This window comes from Carassius auratus, chromosome 2 (genome assembly GCF_003368295.1).
Source record: "Carassius auratus strain Wakin chromosome 2, ASM336829v1, whole genome shotgun sequence".
NCBI lineage: Eukaryota > Metazoa > Chordata > Actinopteri > Cypriniformes > Cyprinidae > Carassius > Carassius auratus.
Window position 1 is genome coordinate 26,689,600 of NC_039244.1, and position 23,347 is coordinate 26,712,946.

At 36.9% G+C, this 23,347-nt stretch overlaps 1 protein-coding gene across 1 annotated transcript; it reads right to left on the minus strand.

Annotated features, from left to right (window-relative positions):
• Positions 1-1,482: 1,482 nt before the first annotated feature.
• LOC113038651 (excitatory amino acid transporter 5-like) lies at positions 1,483-20,877 on the minus strand. Its single transcript, XM_026196250.1, has 11 exons — positions 20,091-20,877; positions 18,201-18,280; positions 8,384-8,599; positions 6,140-6,182; positions 5,313-5,544; positions 5,132-5,231; positions 4,373-4,606; positions 3,599-3,793; positions 3,011-3,145; positions 2,523-2,622; positions 1,483-2,425 (listed from the first exon to the last, which is right to left on the minus strand). The coding sequence occupies exons 1-11, from the start codon at positions 20,223-20,225 to the stop codon at positions 2,153-2,155; spliced, it is 1,743 nt and encodes a 580-aa protein (XP_026052035.1). The 5' UTR covers positions 20,226-20,877; the 3' UTR covers positions 1,483-2,152.
• Between the last annotated feature and the right edge of the window lie 2,470 nt (positions 20,878-23,347).

Here is a 23,347-nt window from a genome sequence, read left to right on the forward strand (position 1 = left end):
GTTACCATTAATATATTCAAAGAAGACTGAGAAAGCCAGAGTCTTGTGCCCTGCTTTTATCAGTATCAATATTATGCTCGTTGGGTGAAAAAGAAAAACTCAATAAACAAAGTAAAAAATTATTTGACTGATATCTTCCCCACTCCAAGGTTTCTATAGATATCACGATATATCGACATCATGAATTCTTATGGCCACAATAACCGTGATATGAAAAATCTAATTTCGTGACAGCCCTGTTGTGAACTATTACACTGTAACAGTGAGTCTGTTGGTTATAGCATAAACATAACGCCATAAAGATTACTGTATGTTACTAACATAAATGAAAAGACACAGGCAAAAATGATCCTACGCAATAATAATATTATGATATATATATATATATATATATATATATATATATATATATATATATATATATATATATATATATATATATATATATATATATCAAAGTAAAGTCGCCATTGTTTAGTTAGTTATTACAGTAAATCACCACTTGAATCGTGCAGATGAACATGGAGTCTGACCTCTCAATTATATAAAGTTAACTGTCCTATAATGAGCATCTAACTGACTAATATCAGTTTTATCATTACATTTCAAACTATGCCTTTTGGTCCTTTATATATCATTTGTAGTCAACTGAATTAAAATTATAGCTGAGAGTAACAAACATTGATTCAGAAATTTTCATTGAATCATCAGATGCTTTAAGAGTGTGCATGTTGGTATATCGTCATTTCAAAGCATTTTTGTATTATTGTATATTATAACACATATTTCTTATATTTAATTTACTTCAAAATATGCAGTCATTTTCCTAGAATGTCTTTATGTATTTACAATATTGTAATAATTACAATATAGACTCTGCACTGATAGAGTAGCTTTTGCATTTTCACTTTGCAACTAGTAAAACTTGACCATTTTCTTTCTTCTAGGTCATCCTTGAATTCTTGAATAACAAAGAGTTGGTTTATTTGGAAGTGCACTTTATTTTCCATAAGCTGAAGACGATTCATAACTCACCTGCTGAACTTTTATCCTGAAGCTGTCTGACCTACAGAAGCTGACTTTAAACTCTAACTGTTTAAGGATACATCCTTCATCTTCATCTTCAGCCTTCATCAAGCAGGGTTTGAGCTGCTGTACTGAATGTGTCCATCTACCAACCTCCTGGCCTTCTCCTTCTCCTTCTGCTCATCTCGCAGTCGTTCCTATGACACATCCACATGCTTCTGTTCTGCTCTACTGTCAGGATCTTAAGCAGTTAAACCAGCAGTGGCCAGAATAATTACACCACACCTCTTACAGACAGGCAGACAGGGGAATGAAATCTAACAAAATGAGCAAGTTTGTCTCCTGGCTGCTATTCTCAGTTACGAACATTTGTAATGCCATTACTTTCCATTGAAAGGGGGAACTTTTAATAATAATAATTCTTCAAGTTAACCCACTGGATATATGGATCTACACAAACCTCGAACAATGTGAAATAAGGTGTACAGAGTGCGTCATGATTGAATGGAACTTCATTCAAATCACAATTATTACATTTGACATTTTTCATAAAAACAATCCATACAAGTTCTGTAAGGCTTTGAGAGTGTGTGGCATGAAGTGCGAGTCCATAAAGCCCACTTCTGACAGATTTCACAACAGTTTGGGTTCAGGTTGACCAGACATCTTTTAAACACTAGAAACCACTGTCCTGAAGAGTTACAGGTCTGGAAACTATTTTCATAAGAGCAAATCATTGATATTTGATGTTATTAGATGTTAATATACAAACTATACCATCCAAACATTTGGGGTTGGTAACAGTTTCCTTCCGTTTTTTCTCTCTGTTACTGAAAGAGAGAACAACATACCAAAATAAAACAACACCTATTCCACAGACAAGCTGTCCATGAAGATGGTTGTTCTTCTCTCCTACGGATCACAGGGAAAAGACACAATGACAACAGCAATCTTTCCCCAAACACTTCAGCGAGGAGCTCAGCCAACCAGGGGTCAACAGCGTTCGGAAAATTCACCGGCCCCGATCGCTTCAGCTTCCCATCGTAAAAAATTCCCTACAAACACATTCACACGCATTCAAAATCCAAAGCAGAGAAAGAGAACGGCTCTTGGTCTGTGAAGGAGTCTAGACATTGGTCTCCAGACCGTTCATGTCAATGGTACAGTGGTCTTTGTCTTTATAGTCTTGTTTGTAATGGTGTGGAGACAGATGAGGGGACTTGGTCTTGTCAGGGGGCCTGATGCCCTCCTCCAGCTGCCTGAGACGTGTCACGTCGGGCGACAGGTGCTCGGGTTTCCTCACGGGACCTGGCGGAGGGGGCTGGAAGCAGCCGTTTTTCTGATAGGACATCATCTGCTGGAGGCTGATCATGGGCTTGGTCTCACAGATGAGAGGAATCTGTAAAGAGTAGAGACCAAATCTGAATTTTATAGTGAAATGGACATTAGGGTCCGTTATTATTTTGAAGAACCTGTACGTATAAATGCCTTCGCACCTCCTCGCCCTCCTTCACAAAGTCTTTTCTGCATATGTGTGCCATGATTCCTGTGGCCAGAGCATCACCCATCACGTTCACCATCGTCCTGAACCGATCCCTGAAGAAACAAGTAAACATCGTAATCAAAAAGTTCTTAATAAAAATCAATCATAAATCTTAATGAATATCGAACATCAGTGTTGCCAAGTATCTGTTTTTTTTCAATGGAACTGGGCTGCTTTTATACTGTTGCTGCATGTCTCCCCACTGAAACACGAATTCAACTGAGGTAGGAGTCCCCCAGAAGGAGGTTTTTACCCCCCCAGAACACGATTTGAGGGGTTTCTGATTGCCAGTTTGCCCTGGAAGGCGATTAGGCTAGTTTGGGCCATGATCCGACTAGTTTTGAGTAGCTATTGGGCTGGTTTTATAATGCAGACCTGGCAAGCCTGTCAATCATAAACATCAATCTACATTTACAATGGAAACACCTGAGAGAGACTTACAGGGCCCAATCCACAGCAATAATTAGAGTGATGTCATCTGTAGGAAGTCCCACTGAGGTCAACACTATCACCATGGTTACCAGGCCAGCCTGCGGAATGCCAGCAGCACCGATACTGGCTGCTGTAGCTGTGATGCTGAAGAAAGAAATAATATGAAATACAGAATGCCTGGAGTATATTATATAAGCATTTTTAATGTAATATTTGAAATTAATTTTTATTATATGAGCAGATTAGTATATGTATTTTAACACGTGTAATAAAATGTAATATATTAATGAATTGAGTTATTTATATTTTCAATTATATATATATATATATATATATATATATATATATATATATATATATATATATATATATTAAATAAAGCTTTATTTACTATATAAATAAATTAAGTGAATTCCATTCAATTTGCTTTATGGATTATAATAATTAATAAAGATACTAAATATGTTAATATAAAATATAATTTGCAAACCATGTTAATACTAATATCCACTGGAAAAATGTATCCAGTAAATAAATAAATAATAAAAAAAACTCTTCAGCTGGATAACTCACAAACTCACAGATGTCTTCCCCTACCTGATTGTGATGATCTGTCCAAAGTCTAGCTCGTAGTTGTTGACTTGAGCTATAAAGATGGCTGCCACGGCCTCATATAGGGCAGTGCCGTCCATGTTGATAGTGGCGCCAACAGGAAGTACGAAGCGAATGATGCGGCGGTCGATGTGGTTGTTCTCCAGGAGGCACTTAAATGTGATAGGCAGCGTGGCAGAGCTGGAGCAAAACACGAGAGTTTGTCATCTACATTTGTGCTACTTTCAGTTCAAGGCTGGAATTCACCACTCAACTTGATTTAGATTTTTGCCCCAATTTGGAAGATTTCAGAATTTACAGTTTGGACAGTCAGAGTTGACAGATTTCACAAGATGTTGCATAGAGTATGATATCGGCATGGACTCCAATATGTTATCTTCAGACTATGATTCCATCTGGTTGGAGCGTATTAAACACTATTTATTTTGATATTTAGAGTCGACTTTAGAACATTTAGAACATTACACATTGTTTTCTGGGGTGGTGATGGCACAATGGATAAGACACATACCTGTGGTGTGAGAGACCTGGGTTTGAATCCACTGTGAGACACCAATGTGTCCCTGAGAAAGACACTTAACCCCTAGTTGCTCCACAGGCGTGGGACCTCTGACATATATATCAATTGTAAGTCGCTTCTAGCAACGTCTCTTGTGTTTGGAAGAACTTGAAAGTCTGGTAGTGTTTACTGTGTGATGCTCAGTTGGTAAGTGAATGATGCCAAGTGTGTTGATTTGTAGTTGTGTAGTGGGCTGTTACCTGGAAGCAGTAGCTAATGAGATGAGCAGGGCCTGTAAAATCCCTCGGATGTAGACGATGGGGCTCTTTTTTGTAATGAAGAAATACATGGAAGGCAGAATGAACAGGCCGTGAAGCACCAGCCCCAAGACCACAGTGATAGCGTAGAAGCCCAGTTTTTTTCCCATAGCTGAAGGGTCATCCATTTCCAAGATCTTTCCAGCCACCAGAAACACAATTCCAAACGGGAAGTACCTGTAGTGTTACACCAGAAATAAATGGCATTCTGAGGTGGGATTGACCGAACAGTTGCACACGGTATGTAGGTGCCAATACTGGGTGCAGTACGGATTTTATTTAAACTTGTGCTGAAACTGTGCTGCATATTCAGTATTTAAATTAAGTCATTGATATTACTTTGATATTCACAAACATGCCTTTTTCCATGTACAATGGGTTCATTGGAGGCTAAAGATGTGCATCATGGTTTTACCACCAAATGAAACTACATGGTAAATTAACCTATATAAGTTCTATACAAAAGAGCCTTAGCAAACATTCTATGAAAGTAAGAATATTATAAACAAGAATATCATAGTTTCGCTTAAATGAGATTGAAATGATTCCATTTATACATTAGTGTCAATCTTAATTGGCCAATGGAAACTGGCATTGGTGCTAATTTGATGTGTGTTTGCGCCATTGCCTAAACTATTGTATTTGCTGTGAATCGGACACATAAATTTTGGGTTTCAGTTACAAGATGACGCTTGTCTTTACCATATAACAATGGCCACAATTTTCAGCACAGCTTCATTCAGACTCTGGCAGAAGTTGACAAGAGCGCTGCCATTTGGTCCCATTCTTCCAAGCATGATTCCTTAATGACAAGAATACTTGAGTATTTATAAAACAGACTGGATAAAGCTGTGGAATTTCAGACACTGCTGCTACAACTCACCCATGGTAGCTGAGAAGATCACGATACCGAGGACGTTCATGCCCTCACTGGTGCCAGGAAGCGTTCTGAAGACCACATCCGGAGGTGGCGTCAGGTCAAGGGAGAAGCTCTGGATGTCTGTGCCATTGTCATCCTGGATCCCATAAATGAAGACCCGTCTGGTGCTGGAGTCTAGTACGTCCTGACCAATGGTGGGTTTGGACTTCATGATAGGGATGCTCTTTGTGCGATACTACAATTCATAATTAACATGGCATACATGAAAAAAGAAAAATAAAAGCAAATTCATAGTAATGCGAAGATATAAAAGCCATAGGTACAGTACACAAAATTATGTATTCAGCTTTGGCTGATATTAGCTGATAATTATTTCCATGTTATGGCCAATAATTGATAAATAGTTGATTTTGTCAAATTAAATCAAATAATACACTAAATGCTAAAATTAATGAAGTAAATTACAGGGATCACAACATTATGATGTGCAGTATGAAAAATGTATATTGATTTTGAGAACAGTAAAGATCATATTTAACAGTTTTTAATTTATTGGTGTTTAAAGATTGACTTAAAGTGAACAGCAGATGACTGCAATTGGGGATATGAGCTGTATAATTAAATAGCCAATAATAATGAATACCAAAAAAAAAAAAAAAACTTTCATACTGGCCAGTTACATATCCTGCATCTCCAACTAAAATGACATTCTTATGTGGATGCTGTGTATAAAATAGTCAGTATCAGTACATATCTTTAATATGACATTTTTCTAGTTTAACAGCTCATGCATTGAAGGCACAAACTAATGGGAAAACATAAAAACTCACTTGCTGAAAAGTTGCTTGGACAAGGTTGGCTGGGAACATGTTGCTGATGGAGGAAAGAGAGTTTTTTCATGAATATTAATGTTTATTACACAGAATCATTGGCGTTCCTAACCTGCTGAAAATACTAAACTGGTTTATTCTGATTATCTACTAATTTTGGTGCTGGTCAGGCTGTTACACCGGCAAAACTAAACTAATGAGGCGGGATAACAAGAGGTTTTGTTGATTAAGCTAATTTGGTTATTTATGGGTCCAACTTCCAAAACAACATTTTTTGTTGATCAACCACGGTATTATTATTATTATTTTTTCCATCTGTAAAAGCACCCCTTGTATAACAGAAGAAGAGGTTTTGGGTACATATGCTTGTCTCAAAGATTAAGCCATGCAGATCTAAGTACACAGTATTTTCTCTGTAACTGCAGTTTAAAATGTATGAACCTAAAAGTTAAAAGATATTCACAGAATTTAAGATACATACAAGAAAATACACCACAAAGAGGTCTGTGATGTCAAAATTACATTTTATGTTGGTTCTTTCCCATCGTCAGCAAAACACATAAGTGTGATACAGAAGTGTGCATACTGTGACACATGTCAGCAAATCCTAATCCAAGTGTCTTGCTTTAGTTTGCTTATCAACAAACTGTCTGGTTAGCACAGAGGGCCCAAGACATGCCAGTCCCACTAACCTCTCAATGAAGGTCACAAACATCATATGCAAATCTGGTACCTCTCTAACTCTACCTACCTAAGAGTTTCATAATGAACTGCACTCTTAACAAATTGAGATAAACTTGTGGATTTATGTAAATAGTCTCCTCCTTTTTCATCACTTCAACGAGGGCCATATGGTCTCAGGCTCAGATTAGTAATCAGTTTAGGCTCCAGTCTTCACCCTACACTCCAATGACACGGGGCCATGATCTGTCACGCACCACAGGTGACAGGTGGGGCAGGAATTCTCTATTCCTTAGTCCTCAGCCAACCTTAAACTGAGCCATGTCTAAGCTCTCCTGATCCCTCAACATCACAGCCATTGAACATCTCCCCGGGAATTCAGGCTGAAATAAAGTAATTATGTCTGGTAATCAACACAGGGCAGGTAAAGGTGCAATGCACTTGCCTTTATGTATAATGTGATTTATGTTTAGATTTCTGAGGAATGACTATTAAGTAAGTAGATAAAAATAATTATGCTCATGATCAATAAACCCATAGACAGTACAACACATGCATCCTTGCATACAATTGTGTGGCTCATTTTTAAAGAAAATTGTCCTCAATACCTATGCTTAACTAACTAACTAAATAACTAACTAACTAGTATTCCCAACAGTCAAGCCTGTCAATAGGAATGTAAAGGTTTGGGTTGTCTTGTATAACTCCATATGAATTAAAAACTAACGATCTAACTAACTAACTAACATATTTAACTAACTAAATAACTAACTATGTCCACCAGTCAAGCGTTATGGAATGAATGTCAAGACATGACTTTCCCTACACGAGGACTAACTGCCATTTATTCCCAGCGGTCAAGCATGTTGATAGGAACGTCTAGATTTTTCCTCCTAAGGACTAAATTAAATTAAAACAAATGAACTAACCTACTTATCGTTTTCCAACAGTCAGGCGTGTTGATATGAATGTCAACATCTGTCTTTCCCCTTTAAATCACTCCATATGAACTAACCAACCAACCAAATATCTGACTAAGAAACTTACTAACCTCAATAGTCAAGCATAGTGGGAAAAAAAATTGTAAACTAAATGACTGATGGCCTGACTGACCAACCTCAGTAGAACTAACTAAGCTCAATAGCCATGAATGGTGGAAGAAATGTATGAACTAACTAACTAATTGACTGACTGACCTCAGTAGTCGGAAAGAATTGTCAATCTATCAATCTATGCATGTCCTTTTTGATAATAACTGTGACAAGTTCCTGACAAACTGTTCCACTGACCGACTGGAATAGTGACACAGTGTCACTAAACTCTGGGCCATCTTTACTCCAGCGAACACTAACTGGCTTATCATGAGCTTTACTCACAAGGTTTAACTGACAGTTCAGAGCCTTATCATGTGAGGTCTCTGGAACCCTTTATGTTCCATCACTGAAAACAGGAGGGAAGTAACTGCATATTTCTCTGCATGGGTTAACTGAAGCTAATGCAATAGCTATCTTAGCATATGCATCAAACAGACTGATCACAGATACACAATAGCACAGACTTTACCGGATAAGGTCAAGTAGAGCATCAGCTGAGCTCATGATGGGCTTCCCGCTGTCCTCTGAATCCTCCTTCTGGGCAGCGCCCCCCGGGTGGATGATGATGACCATGACGATGCCCACCACCACAGCCACAAACGTCGTCCACAGATAATAAGAAATTGTCATGATTCCCAGTCGACTAGAGCACTTTGCATCCAGTGCTGCCAAACCAGACATCAAACTGAGGAGAGAAAAACATTTTTAAAGAATATATAAAACATTTGATAAAATAATAAATACAATCTCGACAAATGGTCAATTGTGTCTTCATTGTTCAATATATAGACAGTTTATATACTTAATATATATAATATATTAAGTATCTACTTATATAGCTTAAAAACAAACCACGTGCTTTGATATGACTTAATGGTGCATCACAGAATCTATCATCAATCACCGTGCATTCAGTCCATTTCATTCCAGTCACATGATGGCAGTTCAGACCAGAACAGAAAAAAATTAAGCTTTACATAATAAGTTTAGCTTTACAGAGTCTACTAAAGCCACTTAAAGTAGTTCTATGGCCATTATTGTCAATGAGTTCACAGGGAATGTCACTCTATGCTGATCTCAACATAATACATTTTGGAACCAGATTGGTTTAGAGCCATAATTTTTTAGGTCAAGCAGTTGGTGGATTGGTAATTTCTGCTAATTAATCAATTCAAGAGCAAATTAATACATAGCGAACATAGCATTTGATGAATGTTACGCTTTGTTTTTGGCCTGTTATTTTGTTGTATTTTGCAAAATAATGTTGTTCATTGCAAATAGTAAGTGAACAGGGCCAATTTTTGGCTAATTTAAAATAAATGTAAAGCTCATCATTTCATTAAAGCACTGAAATTAATTTCTCTGTTCAAAGTTGCATATTATTTGAGCCGTAAAATAGTTTTAGGGTTTTAGGTTTTATGTTGTCATAATAAAGTTATATAAACAGAAAGTTTTTTGCACTTAAATCATATTCACATTATGGTTTATGTCTTGTAGCTATTGAAACAGTGACTACTTTAATGTTTACATGCACTTTCACTGAAAGTGAAAAAAAGGTCAGATTGTTTTGCTAATCAATATTAGTGCTGTCAACTGAACCTAAACTAAACTATATAAATATATACAACATTTGTTATTTACAAAAAAAATACAAAAAAAAATCTGCCAATGTGGTAAAAATATTCTTAATTCAAAGGGAAAACAAGATTCCGTTTCAGTCGGTCACTCTCAAAGTCATTTAGGATGATCGACGAATTAGGATCTCGCTTAGAGAGAACAATCTAATTTGAGTGTAAACTAAACGAGTGTAAGGGAAACGGGTCAATTTAGCTCAAAGGGAATCATTTAAGATTTTAAAGGGAATTTGAACAGAATCACTGTTTCACGGCTGATCACTGAGACGGCCTGCGATTCACTGAACGAGCAGTTAACATCAAATCTGCACTGGATGTTACTATGTTACTACTCATCTATAGTGAAAACTATAACAAGATACAGTAACAAGATTGGCAGTTTAAGACATTAACTTGTAAGCAGAAAACACAAAATACTTCCCTTTTCAATATGAATAAGGCTTTATTAGATTAATCTAAGACCAGTGTTGGGGGTAACGCATTACAAGTAACTCGAGTTACGTAATCAGATTACTTTTTTCAAGTAACTAGTAAAGTAACGCATTACTTTTTAATTTACAAGAAAATATCTGAGTTACTTTTTCAAAAAAGTAACGCCAGTTTCTTTGTTTTTCCATTTATTGACTGACAAGTCTCCAGTCCCCATACTGAGTTAAATCAGAAGTACAGAGGCATTGTGTGCACTGTGTGAACATGATGTAGTTCTAGACTAAATGTGAATGTGTATTAATTCATCCTACTCACAAAAGAATTTAGAGTTAGTATTCATCAAAATGAATTAAAACAGTGAACTACAAACTTAAAATATGACACAAACCTGCAATAATTAAATGTTAAATAACACAAATGTATCTAATCCCATTTTATTAACTTTGCTGCTGTCCTTTGATGATCCAGTTCAACCATACTAATAAGCAAAAATGACTTTAGATAAACTAACAATTGTGCTTCATTGTTTTTTTTTATTGCTGAAGAGTGTTGAATCTTCTTCTCCTGTGTGCTACTGTACAGACGTGAATTTACTTTTCCTTCAGCCTGAGGTTTATTCTTTACACTTTTTGGTGTGAAAGGGCTTTTACATTTGCTATAAATAGAACTTCTTATATTAAAAACAATCAAGCCCTGCTCATATTTAAAAAGTAACGCAAAAGTAACGTAATGCATTACTTTCCATAAAAAGTAACTAAGTAACGTAATTAGTTACTTTTTTGGGGAGTAACGCAATATTGTAATGCATTACTTTTAAAAGTAACTTTCCCCAACACTGTCTAAGACATATAAACGAATTTAACACATAAACACACGCACACACACATTCACACAAGTTTCAGGAAGAGAGAAAGTTAGGGAAGAATGAGTTTAAGAGAATGAAAATGTGGAATCCCAAGTTTACAGCAATATGTGAAATTGCATAGAAATGAACAGCCATCAATCACTTAATTAACGCTTGCATTGAGTTCCTTAATGAGGTTAATGTTATATTAGATACACCAGTACAGATCAGAGTCTGGAGGTTACTTGTGTTGCCTGTGTAAAGGTTGTGTTTGTTGTCACTGAAAAGCGGGTTTCCCGAGGTTGATGATTGGCTGGAAGTTAAGAAGTCATTGAAGTGACGGAGAGTTGTGGGCTAGTTGAAGTTGAACAGGCACTCGAGGTCAGACTCTGAGACACAGCGTTACAAAACTTAACTCAGAACATGAAACTCTCAACGGAAAAAAAAAAAAATTAAAGTAAAAGAACAGAAGTGACGTTTGACAAGACTAGGTGGTGTTTCCTCTCATCGTGGCTAAGTAGCAGCAGGTGTGCAGGCCAATGCACGCTGGAACCGCGCTCAAAGAACGCTAAGAGTGATGACTAAAAGCATGACTAGGAGCAAAAGCTAAAAGCAGGCTAAAAGCCGGCATGACTGATAGCAAAAACTAAAAGCAAGCTAAAAGAAGGCTATAAGCTAAAAGCAAGGTAGGCGCAAAATTTGATGGTGTCCTGAGTATTTAAACTGGCCTTTTGGCCACACCTCAAATGTTGTCTTGACCAATTAGATATTGTCTTTGTCATGAGTCCGGACCCGGTGGTCCTCCCTCTCACCACCAGAGGGCACCACTTCCTTTCTTCCGGACTTATCACCTTCACCCACTCACATATTCACTCTGTACACTTGTTGCATCCACTCACTCTGCACACCTGTGCACACACTCACTCACACAGCTGTTCCCCATTTGTTCACGAGTATATAGTTTCATCTCACCCACCACTCTGCCTTAGCCTGACTACGTCAGACTTCCTACTTCCGCTCAATTTCATTTCGCTTCTGTACTCAGTCTGATACAGCGTCAGAGTTTTCTGTTTGCCACCAGTCTGAAAACAGCCGGGCCAATCAACGAGCAGAGGGCGGGCTGAGAGCCGTGACATAGATGCTAAGCAACGAGTTTTAAATTGTAGGTTAGAGAAAACGAAATACGAAACGACCGCGGAAATGGGAAACGAGACACGGGATGCAATTCGCTCTGTTATGGAGAACATTCAACTCTTTTTCAAACTGAAGCCAGAACAAGAAGAGTGTTTAACAACATGTTTACAGTGGAAGTTCAATCATAGATTTGAGTTCGATGCATGATGTCTGTGCTTCGATGCGGCTGTACTGGCGCATAACATAACTAAACGTATCTGATTGGCTTACGGGTAACCAATGATTTTAAACTTCAGACAAGCGCCCCCTAGCGAGAGAGAAAACACTTCTCTATTATGCCATTCCAGACTCTGTCTACGAAGCAAAGTGAAGTAGCAGAGTCTGGTATTACCAGGCTAACTCTGCCTGGCTATATTGCAATGTCTATGTTGATTACGAGTGTCACTCGTGCTTGTGTTCCGGCTTGTCCCTGTGATTCATTTTGGTTTTGTTTTTGCCGTGTTGGCCTTTTAGTTCCTTGTTTGTAATAAAGTGTCTCTTCCCTGCACTTGGACCCAGACCTTGTTCTTTCCACGGCGCCGTCTCTACCACGCCGTGACAGTCTTTGCTCGGGGTATCATAAATCATGTTATCTTATCAAGCACATGGTCCGAATTTTCCCACTCTTGCAGGGTATAATTTTGGATATGATTCCTATAACAAGAATATGATACATATGACAAATAACTGATGGTCAGAAACGTTTCAAGCAACAGACATACAAAGACATAAAAAGACGTACAAAATAAGTGATTAGAAACATGATAGTCAAATGTGTGGATTACATATAAATGAATATAGAGTTAAGCAATGGACTGATATTCATTTATATGTCCTTTTGAGTTCATTTTGGTGCATCTACATCTATAAAAGACTGTTCCTGTGCCATTCTCTGACATAAGGATGTTCTGTGGAGACCAGAGGTTAAAAGGTCCCCTTAGGAATTTCAGTCTGGTTCTGCTAGGTGGGGGGAAGTCAATCCAAGGATCTTGTTTACTCTCATGGCTTTACATGTGAGGGTCAGACTGCGCATCTCTTTGATTACTTGCCCCAAATTTGACAATCTCTTTTCCAAATTTAAATAGTCAATAATTGTTCTAATGGTGTTAATGTTGAAAGCTGTTCTGTGAAAGAGTTGGTTGGTTGATTATCTTGCTTATGATTTGGGGCACTAGGAAATGATTAACAACATCCGGTTGCCTTTCTGAGGAATTCGGTTCATGTTTCAACCATGGTTCTGATCGACTCTTTTCATTTGTCTGGTTCGGGTCTGATACGCTACATGAGCCAATGCACACTGGCATGTGATTATTGCATCCAGCTGCTACAAGCAACGAAGGTCACTGCATGGTTTTTGGGCTGTGCGATGTCCACTATAGTGGTCCAAGAGTGCCATCTCTGGCTGTGTCTGGCCGATGGACATGACACGTTTTGTAAACGACCAAACCAATTTAAGAGTAAAAATGTAATTGATGTTCAACAAATAAAAAACAGATGTAATATGGATAAACAAATGATAAAGCTTGGCTTATTGAATATCAGGTCCCTTTCTACGAAAGCACTGTTTGTAAATGATCATAACCTATGTGCTCTGTTTGACAGAAACCTGGTTAAAACAAGATATTTACATTATTTTAAATTAGTCCACCCAAGTTTACTGTTGTAAACATAGCCTCATCCAAAAGGCAAAGGGGGAGGTGTTGCTTCCATTTATAAAAAAAATATTTTCTGTATTTCTCAGAGGGCGCGCTTCAATTATAACTCATTTTAAGTAATGGTGCTTCATATAACATTACCCAGAGAAACAAGTGTTAATGATAAATCCCCTGTGATGTTTGTAATGTCTACTGTATACAGGTCACCAGAGCACCATACAGACTTTATTAAAGAATTTGCTGATTTTATATATGAGTTAGTGCTGGCTGAAGATAAAGTTTTAATTGTTGGTTTTTTTAATATCCATGTTGATAATAAAAAGATGCACTGGGATCAGCATTCATAGACATTTTGAACTCTATTGGGACTTCTGCAATGTTCCAGTTCCAAGTGGAACGGGTACATTTTTCCAGTGTTATCATATCCTACTGAGTGGGTAGTGCCATAGTAGCAGGAGCTGGTCTTCTTGAGGTAAGCTCTGGCCTGCACCAAAAAGTAGGGGCACTGGTGGCTTCCACAGGTCACTGGAAGGGGCAGTAGCTATGTCCCTTTGGTAGGGATCCCAGTGAATCAGTCATCTGACGTTACGTTGAGAGTGACTGAAAGGGAACGTCTTGGTTACGAATGGTGACCCCCGTACCCTGAAGGAGGGAACATAGACCTCATGTCCCGTTGCCATAGCTCTGGACCACCTTTGAGCATCCGGCTTTTCCGGCTCCGCTCGGCTCCTCAGTGAAAACATGAAAATGAAATGCACCATCTGCCTACTTATACTCACGTTGTAATCAGCGACAGCTGGATTCAATAATCGCATGGCAATGTCCATTGGCTAGTTTAGTTTACACTCTAAGAAGATTCTCTAAGATCTCTCTAAGCGACGTCCCAATTCATCGGTCATCTGACGTGACATCACTGTTCCCTCCTTCAGGGAACGATGGTTACATGTGTAACTGTATCATTCTTTTCAAGTCAACTCTAACGACTTCATTCTATTTCATTTACTTTAATTACTCTATAGTTCATGTCTAATATTCCATTCTTGTTTTCTTTTCTAGCAGTATAGTGTACTGACTGTTGGTTGTGCGTCAGCAGGTGCTCATGTATGCTAATAGTGTATGTACATGTGTGTTAAGCCACTTGCTGTCTGACCCTGCATGTGTTTCTGCTACAGGCAGCCAGCAGGACTTCCAGACCATCTGGAGCTTTCTGTGAAGCACCCCTGTTTGACAAGAGCATTACCCTAATCCTGCCCGGAGATGGGAAAGGCCAGATAAAGTCTCAACAGTATATAGTAGAAACACTGTGAATTGCTTGAACACATGTCCAGTACACATTTTAGCCAAAATAATAAAAGGAAATATAAAAGGTGTAACAATTGATATAACATTATTTTTAAGATACGCCTCATGGGGACAGTGTTTCACAGACTCGCTGATGCACTGAAGGAGAAAAACTCTTAAAGCACACTTTTTAACATATGTGAGATTATGTGTCCTGCATCATGCTCTCTACTAGAATACATGCTCTCATCTATGTATTCAAATGTAAACTATGTATTAAAATGTAAAGATGAAATGAAGATTTTGATATGATTGGGGCTCAGATAGTGCCATGTTATCAAATGCATTACATCTAAATCATCTTATAGACCAATAAGAAAAAAAAAAAGCCTGGCTGCTGTGGTCAAAGCTGAACTTTACTGAATATGTGGCAGGAAAATTTACATTTTTTAATTTGCTGTAAAAAAAAAAATTATAAACTCACATTAACTGATATAATGTTATAATATCAACATTCTAAAGTACTAAATTCAGTTTTGTACCTTTTAATATACTGACAACCACCAAAAAACACACGTGATATTGAGAAAGTCTCATGATGAATTAAAGCTCGTCACAAGCAGATTTTCCACAAGCTAAGGAAATACTATTATGTATGCAGTGTCATGCACACAAATACAAAACAACACCACACAACTATAAAATAATGCAAAAACATTAGTTTAACATCGTAAGATAGGAAAATTAAACTTGTACTAAAATATAGATAAATGCTAAAAAAAAAAAGGAAAAAACAAAGAAAACAGTTATTTAAATGAAAACCCATCAAATGTGAAGTGTCACAAAATGGGACTGAGATCTGGTGACTGTGGAGGCCACTTGAGTAAAGTGAACTCATTGTCATGAAACCAGTCTGAGATGATTTGAGATTTGTGACATCGTGCATTATCCTGCTGGAAATAGCTATCAGAAGATGGGTGAACTGTATTCATAAAGGAATGGACATGGTCAGCAACAGTACTCAGATAGGCTGTGGCATTTAAACAATGCTCAGTTGGTACTAAGGGTCCTGAAGTGTGCCAAGAAGATATCCCCCACACCATTACATCACCACCAGCCTGAACCGTTGAGACAGGACAGGATGGATCCATGCTTTTATGTTCTTTACACCAAGTTCTGACCCTACCATCTGAATGTACCACCTGGTGTGCCTTAGGCTGGCCACAGTAAAAGGTCACTCTAAAATGTGCAGTTTTATCACACAGCACAATGCCACAGATGTTGCAATTTTTGAGGGAGCGTGCAATTGGGATGCTGACTGCAGGGATCTTTCCGTGTAAACTAGATTCAGAATAAAGTGCATGCCATAATCTTATGGATTTCCATATAGGTGACCTTTTAAAACTGTTCTGCGTCTGTATGGTTGCGTGTCTGCTCGGCCACTGGTTAAAGATCAGCATTGTACTGAAATACACACAGGGATAAGAAAGTGCCTTTGATTGTGCTGGGTGCATTCATAAGATAATCTGGTTTCTCTTGATAAGAGAGCAACTGCTTTTGGAAATGTGAATTTCTGACTTCCTAATTCAATTTACCTCTTGCCACTACAGTACAAGCACTAACATTTAGGTCAACACAGGCCTAAATGTTTTATATTTAGTCACTGGATGTTATATGTGGAAGCACTACTTTGGTGTCTGACAAGAGATATCTACTGTGCATATTTGATCCTTAGCTTCCTCAGATTAAAGGTAATTAACCACCCTGACCCTGCGTAATGACTTCCTAGTGTGTGTGTTTGTGTTTGTTGGACATCTGGAACACTGACCCAGGCAGAAGTGTGTGTGTGTGTGTGTGTGGAGTGACTATCAACTTCCTTTTAAGACACTGCTGCACCATAGGAGGCAAGTTGCACATCCAGCATGTGATCATTGGTGTGGATAATTTTATTCAATCTTTGTGGTTGCAAGTTATAGATCATTCAAAAGCTGTATGGCTGTTAATCCCTTAACCAATACTAGCAGTTCACCAAATTTCATGTTTTAGAGGGTTGGTTCAGAAAACATTAATATTCTGTAATAATTTACTCAATCTCTGTTTTGTATTTTTGTGCAGAATTTCTGAACTGCTCTTCATTAGAAATATAAGAGTTAGACAACCATAAAAGTAGTCCACGTGACTAATTCTAAGACTTCTGAAGCCATGCAATAACTTTGTTTAAGAATATGTATACGAAAATGTATAATTTATCAATTAATTAAGAAGCAATGATTTTACTGACATCTGGAGGTGCCATGTTTGAAAGGATAATCATTTTAATTTTACTCTGTTGTTCGCATTAATATATCATAAGGATTTAAAAGACGTGAATACAGTGCACAAGTTACTTTATGGTTTTAACATTATTTTTGCCGGTTGCCAATAAAAATCACCATGAGCTTTCATGGATGAAAATAAATAAAAATACATTCTAAAAAAAACAATTTTTGTGGTCCACAAAAGAAAGAAAATAATATGAAGGACAGCATTTCTAAAGCTTAAACAGCAGAGCATGGCACTTACTATGCCAAGATCATGTGTTCAGTTCCCAAGGAATGCATTAACTGATAAAATGCCAATGCAATGTACTTGTGTCACTTCGGATAAGCATCTGTCAAATGTAAATACATATAGAGTGTGATGTACTATTTTCATACAAATGCATATTGAAAAAAATTATCATAAGTGTTGGTAAAGATCGCTGGTGATTTAATTCAGCATCCAAATTAATATGTATCAGGTGCTCTAATTAACGACAAACCTGTTCGTGACATTCATTGTAATGGATTTGTTGTAAGTCTGTTAAAATTTGTATTTGTTCAATTTATCATGTTCCACAACTGCAAGCACCTGATTAAGCATATTAAATGTTAAAAAGAATGGCTTTCAAATATAATGTTAAATGACTATAATTGCCATTTTTATCTTTAGAAATATTCTATTTAAGTATCTGTACTGGTATGGCAATATTGGCTTTGATAGTACTTGGTAAATGTGGTTTTGAAAAAGCAATAAGAAACTGATGACAAAAGTAACAGCCCTTATAAACTCTCTCTTTCTTAACACTTAACATATCTACACTTAATAACAGAATGCATACATTTATTTGTTTGTAAGTATTTCATGTTATCTCTCATTGTAGCAGATTCATAGTGGTTCATATTCAGTGAAAGTTATTAAGATTCTCACAAACAGGGATCGCAAAGATGAGTAAACATTGTCCTCTCTTACCTGGAGACCACTAGAGGCAGGATGAGCATCTTCAACATCCGCATCAGCAACTCACCCGGGAACTGGAAGTACTTCACCTCCTTCAGGAGAAACAGAACCAACAGCATATAAATACAGGACCTTTAGCTGTTTGTTATTAAAGCAAACAAATAACAAAACACATTCACAAAGATCAATCTATATTTAATTTATACAGTGAAGACTTTGCAGTATTATTTTACACATAATTAATGTTAGACCTGTTACTTTTATTTTATTTTTGCCGTGGTATTGAAAAAGTACTTAAAGTGTGCTTTAAGTAGTAAATGGAAAGCTATTTTTTTCTTTCTTTCTTGTTGATGCAAAAATATGATCTGATCTGTCTCTCAAAATTTGCACTAAAATCCAAACTGTGAGTTCTGTGAGCACTAATTATCAATGTAAAACATATAGAAATGTCTCTTTTAAACAACTTTCTGTAGATCATGTGGACTTATTTTGTTGATAAGTCACAATCTGCTTAATTTACATAAAAACAGGTGTTTTATTTTAAACAGGATGACAGTGACTGTTTAATGACTTCTGAAATTACAGTCCTTTTAATTTCATTATGTTCATAAAAAAAACAAAACAAAACAAAAAAAAACGTTCTACTACAGTATAATCCAAATTGTCCAATATCATCATGTCTCTTCAGTTTAAGATAGCACTACATACAAATGCTGCAGCCCAAGAGAGTTGCTGAAGAAGAGCCTTTAAGCAGGAGGAAGACTTACTGAAGACCATACTGTGTTTGAAGGGAGCTGAGAGACATGATGCTGGTGTTAATGCGCTTATAAGCCTGCATTAAGGAGGGGGCAGGGACACGTGAAGCTCAGATCAGGGCCACTGTCCAAGTAGCATCATGATCAGTGCTGATAAATGGCTTCTTGCTAATGCTAACATAAAAACATCTGCGACTGGCATCCCTGACTCGGGTCATGTAAAGTCTGTAAAGCTGCCATGTGGCGTAATCTGAATGAACAGGGATGCCAGAGCTTGTTGGTAAATATTAATAACTGACTGAAAATATAGTGACAAACTTCAACTCAATTAAGTAATTAATTTTCAATATTGATTATCAAATGATCACATTTGTCTTTTTTGGCTATTATTAGAGTCTGAACAAGTTCTTGCAATTAATTAGTTAGTTCAATTAATTAATTAATTAATTCGTGTTAATTAGCAATTAATTAATGTTCCTGTAGCTCAACTGGTAACGCATTTCGATAGCAAGCAAGCTAGCGCAAGGTTGGGGGTTCGATTCCCCGGGAACACATGATAGGTAAAAATTTATAGCCTGAATGCACTGTAAGCCAAAGCGTCTGTTAAATCCATAAATTTAAATTTAATTTAATTTAATTTTTAAATTTAATTATTATTATCGTGGAGGATTTATGCAGTTAAGCAGTCACTCATCTCCGCATCTAACCAGCGGCACTGTTGTACAACATCTGAATTCTGAATCAGAATAATCTGGATGTGGACAAGACTTAAAGCGCATAGATAAAATTATTAGCAAACTAAACAAGCGTAAGGCAACATTTTTTTTCATTCTTCTATACCTGACTATAATAATACCTAATAAAAAAACAAACAAACAAACACTTTGGAACGATATTAAACAAAACTCTAAGTCCAAATGTATTCGCTTTTATTTTTTTAATATATTTTTTAAACAATTTTAATAAGGAGTGAAGCACTTTAGTGCATTATGTCAATAATAATACTACCTATCTCCAACTGCTGTCACTTCAGCTAATTAATCCTTGCCAATAACTAATGTCAGATAGAACGAAAGTTGAGACAATGCAGGAAAGATGGAAACAATAACTATTATTGGTTCAGGAGGTGCAGGAAATCAAAACTAACCTGCTCAGAGAGGTGTTTGGAGCGCAAAAAGAAGCCCAGCAAGCATCCAATAACCACGGCCAATACTGACAAGATGAGGAGGCCGTTCTGTTTGCACACATTTTTAACGCGGCTCCACACCGCACCCAACGCCATGGTGAGACGTCCACTTCTGGTGAGACGTCCACTCAATCAGCCATACGGTTAAACACCCTGACCTGAGAGCAGAGACATCCCGAGGGGGCAAAAAGACACAGACATGCAGAGAACGGAGAAGTAAATTAGGAAGGTAGTAATGGTGGTAATGAAGGTCCCTCCAAGAAAAAGCATTTGTCAATCCACCGTTGGTCACTACTAAATCCCATCACCGTTTCCAGTCACTAACACACTACCCATCTCTCTCTCTCTCAGTCTCTCTTCGTTCTGCCCCATCACGCCCTCTTACCCTGTACTTCAGCCTGGCCAATAGGGGGCTCTGGGACAGCTGGCAGTTTTGTCCCAGAAGTTAATACCAGCGATCCTATTAGAGCCGCACTGCATAAAGCTGATCTGAAGATCTCTGAACAATTGGAAAGAGGATGTTTCATGTATGTGTGAAAAAAAAAAAAAAAAAGATGAAGGAAGTGACATGAGTCAATGTAGATGTTACACAGCAGGGGGTTTAGACAGAGTTTGAAAGGTGGACACAGGTTGTGGTGGCTCTATCAGTGGCTGCAGGTATGTGTTTGACAGTGGGATTCTGCACCCTCCAGTGGATGATGGGAAACAGTGTCTAAGTCCATATACACTCTAAAAAGATAAAAAAGCTGTCACTGTGGTGCGCTTTCAAAAGTACATTTTAGGTACTAATATGTACACTTTAGGTAATAATTTGTACCTTTAAGGTACCAATATAGACTCTTTAGGTACAAAGGTGTGCCTTTTGAAAAGGTATCGCCCCAGTGACATCTTTTGTAGGTTTTTTTTTAATTATTTTTTTTTTTAAGTGTATTAACTCAATTTGTATGCAAGTTCAAAACAGCAAATGTTGGAATCATTTATAAAGCAAATCTCATCTCATCATTATAATGCATAATGCAAATCTCACAACTATGGGCAGGGCATTCAAAGAATTATACAAAATGTGTTGCACACACACAAAATAAATCAATAAGTCAATTAATTAATACAAATTAAAAAAATATTAATTAAAATAAAAAACAGCTATTTTTTTGCTTTGTGACATTATTTACAGCCAATTTTCATAAACATAATGAAAAAAAGAAAAGAATATGTAACTGAATTAACTAAATTAATGATACATTGTTCAAATTGCAAAGTATATAGACACGTAAAAAAAATAAAGTTAATAAACATGGTGTCCAATGAAAGAACGTTCAATATTTATTTATCACAGGTGTTTTATTTGAATTACACACTGTATAGAGTTGTGTTTAGGGTTAAAGGAAACATCTGTAAATCTAACAGATAAAGATAATGTACTGGCAGAAAATCATCAGTACATTTTCCTTTTTTCCTTACAGTGTGTGTATATATATATATATATATATATATATATATATATATATATATATATATATATATACATATATATAAAAGCAGTTTTTCAAAGCAGTTTTCACAGATTAAATGTTTGAAATTAAATGAAGTGTTTAAGCTTTCGAATAATGTTTAATTTAGTGTATTAATAAAATATGTGATTTCGAAGAAAAGCAATGTAGAGTGCTCCAAGCGTCATGCTATGCTCTCATCAGAGGTTTGTTGATTGTATCTTCAGTTTTAGAGCTCTGATTGGTCTCTCCATAGCTCCTGTTGGTCTTTGTCATCACTGTGTGCATCCTCTGCTACCTTTTCATCGTCACCAAACCCAGTAGCAGAGGCTTCAACCTTAGTGTTCCAGGTCACTATATCCAAATCTACAGAGGCACAGAGTATTAATAATGAATGAATCAGGAATTATAGCTTTAATGTGACACACTGTAACATAATGGATCTATGAATGGCAAAAATCAGGGATGCGGACACTGAAAGGATATAGTGATACATGCTGGATGTTAGATTATACATGATGTTCCTCCATCTCTGACACATTATGTGAAAATGACATACTGAATGAACATGATGTGCTAGATATATCAAAGACTTTGAAGAACATGTTAATGTTCTGCTGAATAAATGAACGTGAATTTCCTTTACTAATATGAAACAAAAGGGTGGAATGCACTACACGACTTTTAAAATCTTAATAGATTTTAAAACACTAGGCATCTTACACATATCAACACAGAGCAAAACTGGCCAGCATACACTACACTTAAAATGAAAGTAAATGGGGACATTTTTGGAGAATTTAAAAGCAGAAATGTTTAATTTTATTAGATTAAAAAGTGTATTTTGTTGGAGCTGTAAAACCGTGTAATTCATGCAAACAAAGTTGTACATTTGGATAAAACAATTCATAAAAAAAGGTTAGTAATTGATTTTGTCTCACTAAAATCTTGTTAACATTGTTGGCTATACAATTGAAGAAGTGAATATTGAAATGTTTACAGACTGGCCCCACTGACTTCTGCAGTTGCTTGTATACAAAGCTCTGACCATAAAGTTTCCTCTCCAGACATTAATAGTCTTTATTCTGTTTAGGATCTGACCCAACATCTGAGCCCGGCCTTTCTACTTAATCAGCTATCATTTCCCACTGATTTTAGGAATAAATTATTGGTAGGGTTAGGTTTAGGGGTAGGAATTAGGTTAATTCTATATTTTTGGACATTAATGTTGATCCAAGATCATGAAAAGATGTTGATCCAGGAACATGTCTTACTTGGCAAAATCACGGTGACCGTGGTATGACTTCGACCCAAAATGGCAGAACTGTATTGGTACTTTTTTAGTACAACCTCGGTTGAGGTTCCAAGTGAACCATACTGTTACCAAAATATGACATGTAGGCTCTGCTGGTCATGGATTGGCAGGAGTATTCGGTAATGCGATATATCACGGTAATGAATATCCATGATATTGTTATGGTGGGTGCTTCCAAATACTGTGAATATGGCTGGGACAACGCAAAAAAATTTGTCAACGCAAAATATGCGCATTGATTCGTCGACCTGTTTTTATTTCTCTAAAAAACGTTTGCAAAACGATTACCTTATGTGAGCTGAATACACGCGATGGCCGGATCAACATTCTGTCCAACGTTATATAACCAATCCAGGGGTTTTTCTGCATTGATCTTTTTTTTGGCAGCTGTCAAAGCCTTATTTGATCGGTGA